Source organism: Siniperca chuatsi, linkage group LG7 (genome assembly GCF_020085105.1).
Source record: "Siniperca chuatsi isolate FFG_IHB_CAS linkage group LG7, ASM2008510v1, whole genome shotgun sequence".
NCBI classification, from domain to species: domain Eukaryota; kingdom Metazoa; phylum Chordata; class Actinopteri; order Centrarchiformes; family Sinipercidae; genus Siniperca; species Siniperca chuatsi.
Window position 1 is genome coordinate 24,486,368 of NC_058048.1, and position 16,227 is coordinate 24,502,594.

Genomic DNA, 16,227 nt, shown 5'->3' on the forward strand with positions numbered 1-16,227 from the left:
ATTTGTTTGAATATATGCACTACACCAAATTATCAATTTACATGATGAGGGGGGTTTTCAGCATAGGAATACCATACACAATACAGAGTGGGAGAAAAGGGTTTTAAAAGGAGCTAAGCAGGTAATTTAGCTCTGGGTCCCCAACCAGGTTAAACATGGAAGTGTAGACACTTCAATGTAGATGTGGATACAGTTGATAAAAATATAAAAGGGACTGTGGTAATTAGCAGGAAACTGTGTGTGCATGTGTGCAAAAGGATATAGCTGGTTGTTATTTTATATTGCTAATAAAGAGATAAAAACACACAGCCTAATAGCCTTTCACACTCTTTTTTCTGTCTTCTTCTTATCACCATACACACACACGCACACACTGAAGACTCCAACTAATGCACAAGTAGACACGATACTATGGAGCTGCTGCTGAAAATTGCTTCCCAAGCGTATTGCTAATGTTGACAGTTGACTACTTTTTATACCAGGTACATGAATTATGTTAACCTTCTTTTTGCATAAAGGTAACTCTTCTGGCAACGTGGCATGTAAGATTGTAAAGTTTACAAGCTGTCCAGGCATTCTACAGTAGCATGCATGGACAGCTGCTATCCTTAGAATACCTGCTATTTTCCCAGCGGAAGACCATCTGCACATAAACGGCCACATACTTACAGTTTCCATTCTGGCTTTGGCTGCGATGGGTTTGGCAAAACTTGTCCTTTCTTGCAGAGGTAATTGCTGTTTGATATTGACTCTGCATCCGGGAAAATGTATTTGTGGTTGGGGCTGTAAGACATGAGAATGCTTGTACAGCAGGACTTGACTCGTATTTATAGTCTTGTGTCAGTTGCTTTTAAATTTTCCTCTGGTTCTGAGGGTATGATTATGAGCTGTTTTAAAGATGGGCAGTATATCCTGGATGGGGATGAATCGAAGGGGAACCCACGAACCCTGTCATTATGTCTCACCTGGATTCCCATTCATTCTGATATAAACAGATGTCCAAAGTACTTAAGCAGAGAGGTGCTGACTTTAATCAACAGCCTTAAAACACTCAATCCAGAGCCTTCTTTGAAAATTCACGTGGTTCTCACAGTCGTCAACGGTTAAAGTAATAAATTATTCTGTATTGAATATGGAGCTGCTTTTGTATGTTTTTGCTGCTGGAGAGAAATTTGTCGAGCACACAGTAGGCAGAGGAGCATTTGCCAGGGCTCAATTGAATCTCACCATTAGAGAAGCCACTTAGCGCTGTGGGAATGTCATGCAAAGTTCAAGTGAAATCAAGCAGTCAGTGGGAGTGTAACAGTCCCCTTAGGGATGCCTGTGTCCCTCCTTGTGCCTCTTATTTTATTTTATGTTCATATACGACAGTAAAGATATTTCCTTTGTTTGGCTATGTCATTAGGGCATATTGCACAATAAATTGACCGCCACAATGACTATACCTAAGGTGCTCTTATTTCTGACTTATGTTTTAAATTTGTGTTTCTTATAAGGAAACCAAGTGGTTTATTGTTTGTTTGTAGAGCTAGTATTAATGACAATACTAATGAAAGTCATAGAATAACTATATTAAAAACATATCTTATAAATCAGTTAAATGAGTATAAAATAAATTAAAGTCTATGCACCTTACATAATTTTACATAATGAGTAGGTCTAAATCAGGATCATCTCCACTTACATCCAGGTAACCTTAGATGTGCTGTGTGGCATAGAATGCTGCTGCTGTCTGGGCTGATGGAGCCCAGGAACCAGTGGTTTACCTTTCAGTTAATGGGCCGTAGCTCTTTGAAGCTCACTGTTTGTCTGCTTCGCAAACCTTATCTGATTACTGGACTAGTACAACAGTGCCCAGGTTCCTGGCTGCCAACCTCAGGCTAGTAGATCTGATTACTCCTCCTGTTGGGGACCCAGTGCAGGCAGCCAAAACCATCTTTGTTTGGTTTCTCTGTGGGGAGATATTCTGGCAGCTGCAAGCCTCTTGATGCAGCACTCATTGTCCTGGATGTGCTCTCAGGACAGATTAAAGCATAAAAGTTTTCTGTTTGCTTGCTCTTAGGAGAAATGTTATTGCAGCCACAGAGACTGCTCCTCTGAGAACCACAAATCCCAAGGCTTTGCCTAAAAAGACTATTTCGCTTTTAGAACTTGTCTTTTTGTCAATATAGAGCTGTTAATGCCAAAGCAGTCTGCATCAAAATATGCAACACCATCTGAGACTCAGATTACTACTCAGAATAATGATATAGTGAAAAATAATAAATACTTTTTTCTTGATCAGTAATTGTGTCTGGCAGCACTGTTGACTGACAGTTAATCTCTTTTTTCCTGCTCTTGTATTTTGGTTTCATTAGATAACATAATAATAACAAAATGTAACACAAAAGTATGGATTTGTTTTTGTTCAATTAATTTATCAGTCAGTTCCACATCCCCACTCTCCTTTTTGACTCATACTGTGCAATGAGAAACGGCTAAGTACCGTTTTGTAGGTGCCGTTTTGAGTTCCATTGTCATGGAAACCACAACTCTGCCCATGGCCATCGCCATTCACTTAATTGATTCATTATTTGGTCAGTGTTGCTCTCAAAAGCACACAGTTTTTATTGCTCAGTAGTGGCTTGTTTCCATTAATCATCATAACAATGATGTATTTGATCAATTATGAGAATGTGTGCATTAAGTGAAAATTGCTTCTTTGGATTGGTCTCAGATCAGGTTATTTCTGTATTGCTCTAAAGGACTATGACTGAAGTCCATAAATAGCCTCTTTGTGATGGCAGTTCTTGCAGTGTGACAGTGGCTGACTGCACCACCCGAAGGGAACGTATACAGAGGTCCAAGCCCTAAAGCCATTGTTTCACAAGCAGCATGACATGTTGTTGAGAGAAAACAGGCTCTGAAAGGGTTAAATAGAATAATAGTGGGTGAGTTTGGCTGCAGAGGAATCTCAGCTCATAGAAACACTAATTGCAGTCAGGCAGGCCTGGGCTGGCACATTGAGCTCTACATCCCCCAGACCTCCTGTCAGGCCTCCTGTCTGCCTCTCAGACCCATCACTATCAAAGTCAGCTCCACCACCAGGCTCATCCAGAACAAAACCAGGAAATTCAGGTTCAGGTTGCTTTTTGTCTTTTAATACTTGTTGCAGATGTAGAACCCCCTTTCCTTCCAAAAAAAAAGATTTCCAAGAAATTAGAAAGTGTAATTTAAGGGCTACAATTACAGTGTTGACTACCTGCTGGTGTTTCGATGGAAACATTCCCTCAATTTCTCCTGTAATCAGAAGCAATCTTACAGAGCACGCTAGCTATTACAGATTCAACTCCACAATTACAACAGGCATTCAAGTATCCTGTTGTGAAACAGCTAAAAGATGATTATGGATTACATACTCCTGTGTGCTTTTCATCTCTTTCACTCCTTCTTTTGTTGTTCTTCCCAGCTCCCATCTTCTACTTTGGCAACACAGACTACCACGTGGATGAGAGCGATGGCTTCGTGGAGCTGCAGGTGTGGAGGACGGGGACTGATCTTTCCAAAGGAGGAACCGTCACAGTGCGCTCCAGAAAGACAGATCCTGTCTCAGCTGAGGGTATGTGTACCTGTGAGGCACCTTTCTCTGACAGTTTTAGCAAGTTAGTGGTTAGAGAAATGTAAACCACAGAAAACAATAGACTTAAGTCGTCACTCAGTCACTCTTTGTTTTCCTGAGCTCAAGAGACAAAGAGATATTAACGCTGGATATGTTGGGTGGATGACCTGGGGAATGTAAACATTGTTTTAGGTTAGGGGGAGAGAAGTCAGGGCTATTCTGTTAGGCATCTGTCTGTAGGCATCGGATATAGATAGTGTTGTGAGGATAATGGTGATTTGAGTGAGGACAGAGCTTTAGGAATGCATACTGATTGTTCTGCGTGTTGGTAAGCGCCGCGGACTGTAAGACTGGTTGCTATCTCCTCAAGCCTTCCCTACAACCTCTATTATCTCCAGCCCCCAGGCAGTCTTCTCCCCCTTGTACAAATGTATAACATTTATGCTCTTGCCTGCATTATAACTGTAAAAATAACTAGCATCTAATCATATGCAGCATGGTAGAAATGCAAGCCCACACTTACGCACATAACTGGGTCATAAGTACATGAGAAAAGCCTGCGGGCAAAGGGTGAGCTCTCAATACCCAGACTCTTCAAAGAATGGCAAATGAATAACGCTGGGCGCTTGGGGAGATATCCCGTTTCTTACAGCTCTCCTTTAATCACGCAACAAATTCCAACTGTTCATTGCTATCGACCACGAGATAGAAAGCATCATTTTGTCAGCATGCCTGACATTCACAAATGAATTATGAAGTAACATGAGAACTACTGTCAAAATCATATCAAGTACTGTAGTCCATTTGTGCTATATCCACTATATCCCATAAGTGTTCTTTGAAACACGCCTGATCTATATTGTGTTGTGGAGCAGCTGGTGTGGATTACGTGGGGATCAGCCGGAATCTGGACTTTGCACCAGGGGTCACAATGCAGACGTTTCGTGTGACTATCCTGGATGACCTGGGCCAGCCAGTGCTGGAGGGGCCAGAGAAGTTTGAACTGGTGCTGCGGATGCCCATGAATGGGATCCTTGGGGAGCCGAGCAAGGCTACCATCCTCATCAATGACTCTGTTTCAGACCGTGAGTGAAAATCAGTTACACTTAGTGATTTATGATGTTTATACTGTATTTCTGATGTTGATTTATGGGTTAATAATTATGTTGTTCTAGTGCCAAAGGTGCAGTTCCGTGATGCTGTGTATGTGGGCAATGAGAACTCAGGGCAGATCTCAGCTACTGTATACCGTAGTGGTGATATCAGCTACAAGTCCACAGTACGCTGTTACAGCAGGCAGGGGACAGCCCAGGTCATGATGGACTTCAATGAGAGGCCCAACACAGATGCTTCCATCATCACCTTCTTACCAGGTGGTGTAGTAAAACCTAGCACACACCCCTTTGCATGGTTTGTGTTTTCTTTACTTAATTAAAATGAATTACAAGGACATAGCGTAGTCGCTCAATATTTTTTCCCTTTACTTTTTTTCAGGGGAGATTGAAAAGCCTTGTGTACTGGTACTAGTTGATGACACAGAACATGAGGAAGAGGAAGAGCTCCGTCTTGTGTTGGGAAGCCCCAAGAGTGAATCTCCATATGGAGCATCTATTGGAGGGCAGAATGAAACGCTCATCAAGATAAACGACAATGCCGACAGTAAGAATGCTTTGGTTTTTTTGTTACACGTTGTTCCTTACATTATTTCTGTTTAAATGCCTCCATGTGCAGAATGTTTATATGATTATAACATATTTTAAGTTATCCTGATGGCATAAATTTTGTTTGTGAAAAAATTGTTTGTTTAGTCAGTGTGTTGCTTTCAGCCCATTCATCTGTTTCCCCAGATCCACCATAGTATCTGTTATGATATTACCACTGGGGCAACAAATTCAGAAAGTTGTACACACAATGGCTTTAAAATATGGTAGAGTTACAGTTTACTAGCATGATTGAAACTATATGCCATGCTCTCTCAGAGGCTATTATTAGGTTTGGAGAGACCAAATTCAGTGTGAATGAGCCGAAGGAAAATGGCCAAGTGAATGTGGTGAAGATCCCAGTGCTGCGTGTTGGAGACACCTCCAAGGTCTCTGTAGTCCGAGTTCACACCAAGGACGGATCTGCTACCTCTGGGGAGGACTACCATCCCATATCTGAGGGTAAATAATACTGCCAGGCACTTTTATCAGGACAGCGTTTATTTGAAATTTGCAAAAAAAATATTTGTCAAATCTCTTCTTTCTCTGCAGAAATTGTGTTCAAAGAGGGTGACACAGAGCACTATGTGAAGGTGGAGATTTTATATGATAGTGTCAGAGAAATGAGGGAGGCATTCACTGTTCACCTGAAGCCTGATGAGAACATGGTGGCAGAGACAAAGGTGAAAATTAAGCCAAAGTAGCATATAATTTAACTGTCAAGTATGTAACTACCTGGCTAACTATCACATTAGATGTGAGCAGCAATTTGTTCTCCATTAACATCCTCTAAATAGCCTTTGCTTGTCAATCAACAGATGAGCAAAGCCATAATCTATATTGAGGAGACCAACAGCTTGGCGGATGTCACCTTCCCCTCTGTGCCCAGAGTGGTTTCTCTGTTGCATTACGATGACATCGACAGGACCAGGGACTCTCTCCCCGTAGCCGGATACCCTGTCATTTGTGTCACTGTATGTCCCTTACTTAGTTAAATACTTTCAGTCATTTACTCTGCTAATGATTAATTTAGCAAGACTTTTTGTCCGTGCAGTTTAAACAGGTAAATATTGTTAATGAGGTAGTGTGATGTGCATACTTTGCTCAATTATCAGCAACCTTGAGGGCTCATCAGGAGTATACAGAATTGATTTTGGCTGCTGCAGTGATTTTTGGGTGCATTTCACACACGAGCATTATTTATTTTCCTGTTTCCAGGCCTGTAATCCAAAGTACCCAGACTATGACAAAACAGGCTCCATCTGTGTAAGCGAGAACATCGACAACACCCTAACTCGTTATCGCTGGCTCGTTAGCGCCCCCACCGGCCCTGATGGTGTCACCAGCCCTATGAGGGAAGTTGACTTTGATACCTTCTTCACCTCCTCCAAGCTCATCACTCTAGACTCAGTCTACTTCCAGGCGGGTTCCAGGGTCCAGTGCGCTGCAAGGGGCGTGAACTCTAACGGGGATGAAGGTCTGGAGCTCAGTAGCCCCATAGTGTCCATCAGCATGGACGAGGGTGAGTGCAGCTCATTATGTAACTTGGAATGTTTAGTCTCTCTCATGGAAATGGCTCAACACGATAAGCAGCTGTTGGCTGCTTTTGGTCTCCCACCGCAGTACTTGCTGTCCTTGCTCTGACAGAAAACTGAAACATAAAATAATTTTCTGTGAAGGATGTGTTGGAAAATAAAACATTTGGTGTTTGTATGTTTCCGGCGTGGTTGCAGGAATGTGCCAGCCTCGTGTTATAGGCACAGTGGGGGCAGAGCCCTTCTCTGCCAAGCTGCGGTACACTGGAACAGATGATACACACCACCCCAACCTCATCAAACTAACTGTCACCATGCCTCACATTGATGGTAAGAACAGCAGATTGAATGTTTAGAATAATCTATGAATGAAAATATGGCAGGTTGTTGGTTTGAAACCAATCTCGAGTTGGGAAAGTCTTATCTTGGTTCCATATGTCAGTCATCAACCACATTCTTTTAACAAGAAGATTAACATTCCTATGATTCAACTTTCTGACTGCTATGTGTGTATCCTCTCTCAGGTATGTTGCCTGTAGTTTCCACCCGGCCCTTGTCTAACTTTGAGCTCACTCTGAGCCCTGACGGTACCCGTGTTGGCAACCATCGCTGCTCCAATTTGTTGGACTACGCTGAGGTCAAGACTCGCTACAGCTTCCTTACTGAAGCCACCAAAAATCCAGAAGTCATTGGTGAGACGGCCCCTTACCAATACAGTACTTCGCTCAGGGGATCCAGTACACTACGATTCTACAGAAACCTCAACTTGGAGGCTTGTTTGTGGGAATTCACCAGCTACTATGACATGTCTGAGCTGCTCAGTGACTGTGGAGGCACCATCGGGACTGATGGACAGGTAATCAGCCCCACCTTTGAGCTTCTGCTCACCTCTGACCCCTTTTTTCATCTCTAGATATGAGGTGCAAGGAGTCAGTTCAATAGGGAGCAGACCCCTAGGGTATGTGGACTCAGCAGTTACTGGTCTGTTCTGTCTATAACAAGTCTTTCTCATTTTCATTTCAAAATACTCCTGAATTTTCAATTCTAATTAATCATTTACAGGCATATTAAAATCCTGCTTGCCTACTTGGTTTTCCTTTAAAGATCCTAAAGTAAATACTAACCTGTAGAGAAGTAATTCATTCTTGTCTGGAGACCCATGTTAACAATTAGTTAATGACTAACCAGACACCCTGCTTCCTTCAACTCCTGCTAAGACCAGTTATTTGACAAATCAATAACCAACAGCCTCATAAATAACTATTTGTCTGTTTCGCTATGTGCGCAATGTGCTGTTTAAAGCAGGTGTTATATGTGGAGCTTGAAGGAGGAAATTTTAAAGCCCTCACATGCCTCGCAGCCTTCAACATTTACATTCACCTTGGAAACCTACTGTTAGTTGACTTGCAGTTAATTAAGGTAGAGTGTTGATAAAGAAGGGCCTGAAGAGTGCACAGGGCACATCATGGTGAAAACCACCACTACAATCCCTAGTGAGGATAATTAATTAAAGCCCTACAGCACTTTCAAATATATCTTGGCTTTGAAGGTATATAAGAGTGTATATTGGTTTGTTATTGTAATGGGAGTTTCTCATTTTACATGGCTTCAGGTTTATTTAATAACAAAGGCATCATCCAGGTGATAACAGCCTTTCTCAACAAGTGGAACTTTGTTGCCTTTAGCTACATGATGTAAATGTGAATGTGGCGGTAATAAACATGTCTTGACAAGTAAGCAGGCTGCTGCTGGTAATATAAACTTTAACTTGGCCAATACCTTGAGTTCAGAAATCGACAATGGACATGCAATAAATGATGAGTATGGTGATTTCACTTCTTTCTTCATTGATTAGTGACCACATAGATCAGAGATAATCCAATAATTTACAAAAGAAAATAACAGTAAGTTATGAAAGAAATGAATGATTTTAAAGCTTAGACTACATACTTAGGCAGTCTCAAAATCCTGAAGAACACACATCTAGCAGTAAAAACTCTATTCTTGTCCCTATAGTCTTTCCATCAAGGGGAAGAATGGTATGCATTCAGCTCTTGTACAGCTCTGTATGTAGAATGTGTTGCTATGGGCACTGTTGAACAGAGCAAAAGACGGTATGTAGATATATAGACTGAGGCATCACAGATTCAGATTCAGAAGGGTTCTGTAAGGTAGGCCCTGTGGAAAAAGAAACTCCCTTTGTTTGTGGGTGACCTGTGACCTGAGTCCTCCTCTAAGTGGGCAGGCAGGCTGAGCGCAGACAGCTCTGTGCAGGCCCGAGCCAGTGTCATGTCACAGTGTAGGGCTTAGTGCCCAGCTTAACAGGACCACAGGAATCTATTAAGGCCCAGCAGGTTGTGTCAGAAGGCAATTCTGCAAATCATTTGCTTGAGCTCTCAGCGCCCAGAGGCGTAGGCACGTCTCTACATGAACACAGAGTCAGTGCAGGCAGGTACCTCTCACATGTCAGAGGAAAGTGCAGATACCAGTGTGTGCTCCCTCTGAGGACTTTCACCACTTGGAATCCTTTGACCATTTTAGGACAGCTCTTTTAGAGAAGGAAAGTTTGGAGCAATTCAATATCCCCAACAAATGTAAACATAGTGCATTCTGTGTTTTTTGAAAAGTATTTCTTATTTTTGATGTTAACTAAAAACGGCAATACATTATGATTTGGACACATTTTATTTGCAATTGAAATGTTTAAAATTGATTTAGTTGAGATGGTAAAAATACATCAGTAATGGTTAGAGTCCATGAACACTATAGAGAATGCATTCAATCTTACAGCTATATAGAACATCAAGTGAACTTAATGATGCCTATTTGACGTTAACATTATAGGCATGATTTCCCAGAAAAGTGTGCTTTAAGTTTCCTAATACATGTTTTGCCAAGTCCAGTCAATCTATAGACTTTTCTATTCAGAACAGAGCTTGCTTATATCAGTCATAATAGTAGGATATTGTTATTTATCTCCAGAGGTAATCAAGGTGTCTTTATGTTTTCCTCATCTATGTAACAAGGCTAAGTTAATCTGTGAAATATGAATTACATTTTTTGCTCTGTCACTATATGTTGGTTTTTCACTGCAGGTGTTGAATCTAGTCCAGTCCTATGTGACCCTACGAGTCCCGCTCCATGTGTCATATGTCTTCCACTCCCCTGTGGGAGCAGGAGGATGGCAGCACTTTGACTTACAGTCAGAGCTGAGGCTCACATTTGTGTACGACACTGCCATCTTATGGAGGGATGGTATCGGTAGCCCACCAGAGGCTGAACTACAAGGTAAGACTTGAACAGTAGTTCGCAATATAAAATTGAGAATTACTTAAAAATGTGTCATGTTCACCAAATGAGGTAATGTAAATTAATTAAGTAGACAAATTAAAGCTGTCTGTGACTGTCTTTGCAGGTGCCCTGTACCCAACCAGCATGCGCATAAATGGCCAGGGACGACTAGTAGTCAACTTCCGCACTGAGGCTCGATTCAGAGGCCTGTTTGTATTTGCACATCCAGGTACAGTATGTCATATAGAAGGGATATAGTGTTCAACAGTCTAAATATAAAATGATATATGATGGTGCTTTACAGCATGTCATAGTATTTTGCATACAAGTTTAAATAAAACATGTTTCTTTTTATCGAATATGTTTATTGTAGGAGAGGTTTCACTCAGCTTTTCACTTTTTACCTGTGACAATGCATTTCAAAGTATACTATAATTCTCTTTTTATAGCACATTTATCATTTGTTAAAATTGATGTTTTTTGTGTCCATTTGTCAGTTATGACTTTTTTTTGTGTATAGTTTTTGAAGTATTTGAACTTGCAACTGAGTACATATTATTGTAATAGACTGGTACATATAATTTAACTGACGTATTTTTCAATCAGCTTCACCACTCACCTCCATGGTCATGTGTCCGGACCACCCTGGTTTGACCTTTAACCTCAGTCTTGTGAGGAATGAGCCAACCTACAACCAGCCCATCCAGCAGTGGACATTTGTCTCTGATTTTGCTGTGAGTAAAATTTGTTTTCTAAGGAGCAGTTTAATTGTTTTTACATCTAATTCTTACTCAACACAATTTCCCCTCTTAGGTGCGTGACTACTCGGGCACGTACACAGTGAAGCTGGTCGCCTGTACATCTCCTCCCAGCCTGGAGTACACCATCCCTCCTGTCTGTAATCCCAGAGAGCCTCTTACCTTCGACATGGACATCCGTTTCCAGCAGGTCACTTGATCCTTTTGGGGAAATTAAGCAAAACCAGGATTCAGGAAGAAATGGAGGATAAACAAATATAGGCCAATAATATTTTCTAAAATTAACAGCTATATAAAAATAATATGATATTCAAAACACACGTGAGGCTCTGCTATCTCAGTTAAAATACATATTATTAGCTACACTGATGGAAATTATGAATTTAACAATGTGTGGATTAAGTCACATATTTTACTTGGACACACAACTGCTTGTTTGAATACTATACATTTGAAAAATTTGCCTATGAATCTCTGTGAATTTGTGAATTCTCCCCTTCTTCTTCATTCATTACTTCCTGTAAGCCGCACCTCTTGGCTCCTATTGAGTCATTTATTTTTGTGCCTCTCTTTTGTATCCCATCGCTTGAAAAATCTAAGAGTAAACTCCCTCCTGGTTCACTCCATCCAATTAAGTACTGCAACTCTTGTCACTTACCTTGACAGGAAGAAATCTCTAATCAACATCCCCCTATTAATCCATTTAGCTGCACCTGCAGTGCTATGTGTCCAGCTCCTAATACTGATGCCAATATCTAACTACCCCAGCATCAAGGCCATCTAGAGTAATTTTAGCAAAAGTGAGTAAATTCATTAATCGTTTTGCCCATAAAATGCCAGAAATAATGGCAAATCCCCATCAGAATGTCCAAAATCCCAAAGAGATTAAAATGTATCTCTTAATGTATTTATTTGTAATACTGTAACCTTACTGGTTACAGCTTTACAAATATGTTGGTCTGCTTATCCAGAATATGAATATTGAGAGTATTGGAACTATTTGCAAATACAAGCAAGATTGTGAATTTTCACTACTGAGTTTTGTCTTCAGATGTGTCATATTCACATTGACAAGTCTACAAATGAATTACAAATAAATTGCAATGGTGTGTTGACTAGGATAAAAAAAGATTGTTTACCCAGTGTCTATTTTGTTAACTTTGCTTGGTTTAGTCTCTAAATATTGTTTGTGTTTGTATTTGTCTGTCTTCTATGTGTTTCTAGGTTAGCGACCCTGTGGCTGCTGAGTTCAGTCTGAACACGCAGATGATCTTACTCTCTAAACGGACGCTCTGGCTCTCAGACGGCTCTATGGGCTTTGGACAGGAGAGTGACACTGCGTTCTCACAGGGTAAGGCAATAAGATGCAGTCATAAAATACCAATTGCTCTTGAAAGTTTATGGATTCAAAAAAACAAAAACAAAAAGGCCCATAACGGAAATCACGTTATGAAGCATATTTCTGTTGATTTAACTGTTCCCCATTATTTCCTGACCCATCAGGATAAAAATGGAAGGAAAATGAGGCCTCCATGAATTGCCATTTTGACCACTTTCATGTCTTTTTCCAAACCAAGCTAATTACAAGAGCCTGAATTTTATTTCTCTCAACAAGATCTGGAAAGTCTTTAAAAAGTTCTTGAAGCTGCTGTCCAAGTGAGTGTGGAAAGCTCTTGTTGCCAAGAGTGAGAGAGTAGTTTTAGCCTTTTTAATGTTGCTTCCAATATTGTAGTATTGAGCAAAATAACGTCATTTGAGAGAACTGCATCAGTGGACATAATAAAACCTTTCAATGAAGGTTTATGCACATGTGATGTGTTACATGTGTTTTGCAGTGATGAAAACTGTATTTCTCTTCCCTCAGGGGATACAATTTACGGCCGAGTGATGGTGGATCCAGTGCAGAACTTGGGTGACTCCTTTATTTGTAACATAGAGAAAGTGTTCATGTGTACTGGAGCTGATGGATATGTTCCTAAATACAACCCCAGCAACTTTGAATTTGGCTGTCTGGCTGATGCTCCATCACTACTCTACAGATTCAAGATAATTGTAAGCAACAAAAGTATATCTCTTATCATGTCACATGTGCTCTGTGTCCAATCAGACCTAAATATTCCTTCCTTTGCCACTCCAGGACAAGGCCCAGCCAGAGACCCAGGCCCAGTCATTTGGCAATGTAGCTTTCAACGCCTTCCTGGCAGTGGATGATGGTGGTGCTTTAGCTCTAGTGAGACAACCTGGGTCAGATGGATTCAGAATGGACTCCTCAGCTCTCTTTCAGGTAAGTATAATTGTCAAGTACAAGAAACACATTCAGTACACACCCTTGAATAGTCCACATTTTCATATTTCATCTGTGAATCTGGAATTTATGCTTTTGTGTAACTCAGCCAGCTAGTAACTCTCAGGGAACTGGTGTTAACTTGTGACCTGTATAGAGAGCAAGTGGAAAGGGCAAGATGAAAATATACTGGACTGTAAGAGTCACAAAAAGTGACCTTAAATGATGCTTTTTTCACTTTTTCTTAACAAGCCAAGAAGCCAAGCCACATATACACTAGTACAGAAAAAATACCACAGCAAACATTAAAATGGGTCAATGAAGGAAGTTACATTGACAGTAGCTGTATTTGTTAATAGTATATTTTTTCTTTTATTACTGAACTCTAATGGTATCAGTTTTTAAAACAATAACTATTGCTCTCTCCAGGTGTCTGCAGGGAGAGAGTGGTACATTCACACCATCTACACTGTCCGTTCTCGGGACAACGCTAACCGTGGCATAGGGAAGAGAAGCCTGGAATATCATGTGATGAGCCAGCACACAAATCTGCTTCCAAAGGGTCAACATCGCACCAGAAGATCAGCAAATGATGTGCCAGACATAATAGATGAGATTGGTGTGAGTAACAACCGTGGCACCAACATACTCCACATTGCACTGGACCGCAGCAGCCAGCGGAGGACAAGCCCAGAGAGGGAGATCTTCACCAAAGGGATCATCCCCCATGAGCTCAACCAGAGAGACAACAGTGATGACAGACTAGTGTTGATCATTGGTATCTTTGTCGGACTGCTCCTCACCGTGCTCATCATCATTGTGGTAGTGTTACTGGTCCGGTCCAAGCGAGAGAAGAAAGATGTACCCAAGAGCTCCAGCAGCGCAGAGCCCATGGTAACACAAGCCCTCAGTAACAGTGACAGCTCAGAGGTCTAACAGACTGATGATTGAGCGTTTTAGTTAATATTTTTGTTTTGCAAGTGCCTCACATTTAGATAAAAATTGAAGATTGTGTGTGAAGCAACACAAACTACAAGAGCTTTACTTGAAATATTGCATCACTTCCATGGCTGGGGAGCAGTCTGGACACTAACTTGGAGACAGATTTTGTTAGTAGCTGTTTCAAGGCACTTGTCAGCACTCACTTATTGATTTGCTTTTAATGCCACTTGATCCAAAAAAGGGTGTTTTTACGTTTCCAAAGGTGCTATAGAAGATGCCTCCTAACTTGAATGGCATTTGGTTTTACTGAGTAGGTCAAGAGAAGGTGGATATTTTGCATACTGTAGTTGTTAACAACAGGCTTTGTATGTTTCATTTTGCTGATCAAGACACTGTCCATAGTTTGCTTACACTGGGTAAACCTCTGTTCTTACGGTCTGTTCTTGTTGAGAATTTGTCCTTAGATTCAGTGCGTGCCTAAGAAATCACAGGATTTTGAGGTTTTATGATGTATGTTATGTTTGTCCTGTATGATCACTCAAATGAAAAAAACATTTTTCACATTGTTTTCTTGTGCTCATATTTTTGCATGCATTTATTTTTTTTTATTTTAAGATTGTTTGAAATTGTAAAAAAAAAATCTAAATGCTGACTTGAATGGAATTGTGACAAATGCGTCTGATCTACTGTATTTCCACCTTGTATTTTACAGTATATCCCATGAAAAACAGTATTTATCAGTAGCTAATTGTTATTGTTAAATTCCCCTAATATTTAGTTGTTGAAACACTGTATGATTTTCTGACCTATAACTGACACATGGCACTAAATCAAATAAGATAATTTAAACTGTTAGAGTCTGTAGAATTGAAGCAACTTTCAAGACAGCTGGTCTGCAATGTACAGTGTAGTATAGTAGTGGTTCCAAATCCATTATTTCCAGCAGGAACTATTTTCACTTTTGGCACAACTGGTATGCTAAATTTCTAAGTGTTGCCTATTGTATCTTAGTAGAGATAGCTGGGACTCCAGATCCCTCTCACAACAGGGCTATGTGTTGACTGTGCTGTTTATTTTTTAAAACCTTGAAATATTGTCAAATAAGTTTAGCAGTTTTCATTTAAAGGGAATTAAATATTTTACCCTCAGTCATCATCTTTATTGTCAGAACTACTGTACTCTCCCTGATTCATTAGTTTTAAATGTATTTATTTATTTTCCAATGCTTGTTATTTAGTACAGATACAATCATATATAATTTCCTTTCCCTTTTTAATTTTGCTTTAAACCTATCTTTCTCAAATTGTATGACTTGTTTGTTATATTCAATAAACAATACACATATACAGGTTATGTGCCATGTTTGCATTAAAACATTGTGCAAATAAGATGAACATCATACAACCTTTCCATGTATTAGTTTTTTTGTTGTTGTTTTTTTACAGATCCAGGCACCGAATTGCCATAAAATCTGATTACCTCATATGTATATCGTATGATAGACTCTAACTTCATAGTGACTACTCTTAGGTTTATTTGCTATTTTATTTGGAAATTGACAGAACAATTCTATGCAACCTGTGATATCATACCTTCATGAAATGTTTACCCCAAGTATGAGTTTTCTTTCAGTGCATAATTTGCTTGCTAATCTAGGTCTGACACTGTATCAATGTACTGTGGTTCTTTTATTTCACTCTAATACTTTGAGTGCATTCTTCAGCTTTTTTATTCACATGTATGTATGTATATACGTATGTATTACCTATAAATATACCATTTGGATGTTTTGGGAATGGTAATTGTTAAAAAATGCATACTGTATGTGCTGTAAGTATTTGTAACATAGACCAGAAGCACAGCGTGGTCTTCAAATAAATAATTTTTCAAGAGAACATCATGAATTTTTCTGTTTTTTGATGAAACATGTTTGTTTATGTTTTAGCTTGAAGCTGTTACTGGGCAGTGCTACAGGAAGTGTCTCACTGTAAACCAAGATGTGGACTTACTGTATAATTTCCTTATTACCACCATTCAATGATTAAGTTTAATGCACAAATTTAGAAACGGATCATTTTACCCTGAGTGCAAGTCAAGCATAATGAGCAGTCACCTACGT

At 40.1% G+C, this 16,227-nt stretch overlaps 1 protein-coding gene across 2 annotated transcripts in view; it reads left to right on the forward strand.

Annotated features, from left to right (window-relative positions):
* The window catches only part of frem2b (FRAS1 related extracellular matrix 2b), a 51,764-nt gene extending 35,761 nt beyond the window's left edge, over positions 1-16,003 (forward strand). For both annotated transcript variants that reach the window (XM_044201528.1, XM_044201529.1), the window contains 18 exons: positions 3,449-3,598; positions 4,474-4,683; positions 4,774-4,971; positions 5,093-5,257; positions 5,578-5,760; positions 5,851-5,981; positions 6,117-6,272; positions 6,517-6,820; positions 7,032-7,163; positions 7,358-7,689; positions 9,929-10,121; positions 10,249-10,353; positions 10,731-10,858; positions 10,938-11,072; positions 12,107-12,233; positions 12,747-12,934; positions 13,020-13,166; positions 13,596-16,003. In XM_044201528.1, the coding sequence (XP_044057463.1) occupies positions 3,449-3,598; positions 4,474-4,683; positions 4,774-4,971; positions 5,093-5,257; positions 5,578-5,760; positions 5,851-5,981; positions 6,117-6,272; positions 6,517-6,820; positions 7,032-7,163; positions 7,358-7,689; positions 9,929-10,121; positions 10,249-10,353; positions 10,731-10,858; positions 10,938-11,072; positions 12,107-12,233; positions 12,747-12,934; positions 13,020-13,166; positions 13,596-14,102 (3,491 nt within the window). In that variant the 3' untranslated portion in view covers positions 14,103-16,003. The remainder of the gene's footprint in view (positions 1-3,448; positions 3,599-4,473; positions 4,684-4,773; positions 4,972-5,092; positions 5,258-5,577; positions 5,761-5,850; positions 5,982-6,116; positions 6,273-6,516; positions 6,821-7,031; positions 7,164-7,357; positions 7,690-9,928; positions 10,122-10,248; positions 10,354-10,730; positions 10,859-10,937; positions 11,073-12,106; positions 12,234-12,746; positions 12,935-13,019; positions 13,167-13,595) is intronic.
* The last annotated feature ends 224 nt before the right edge of the window (positions 16,004-16,227 follow it).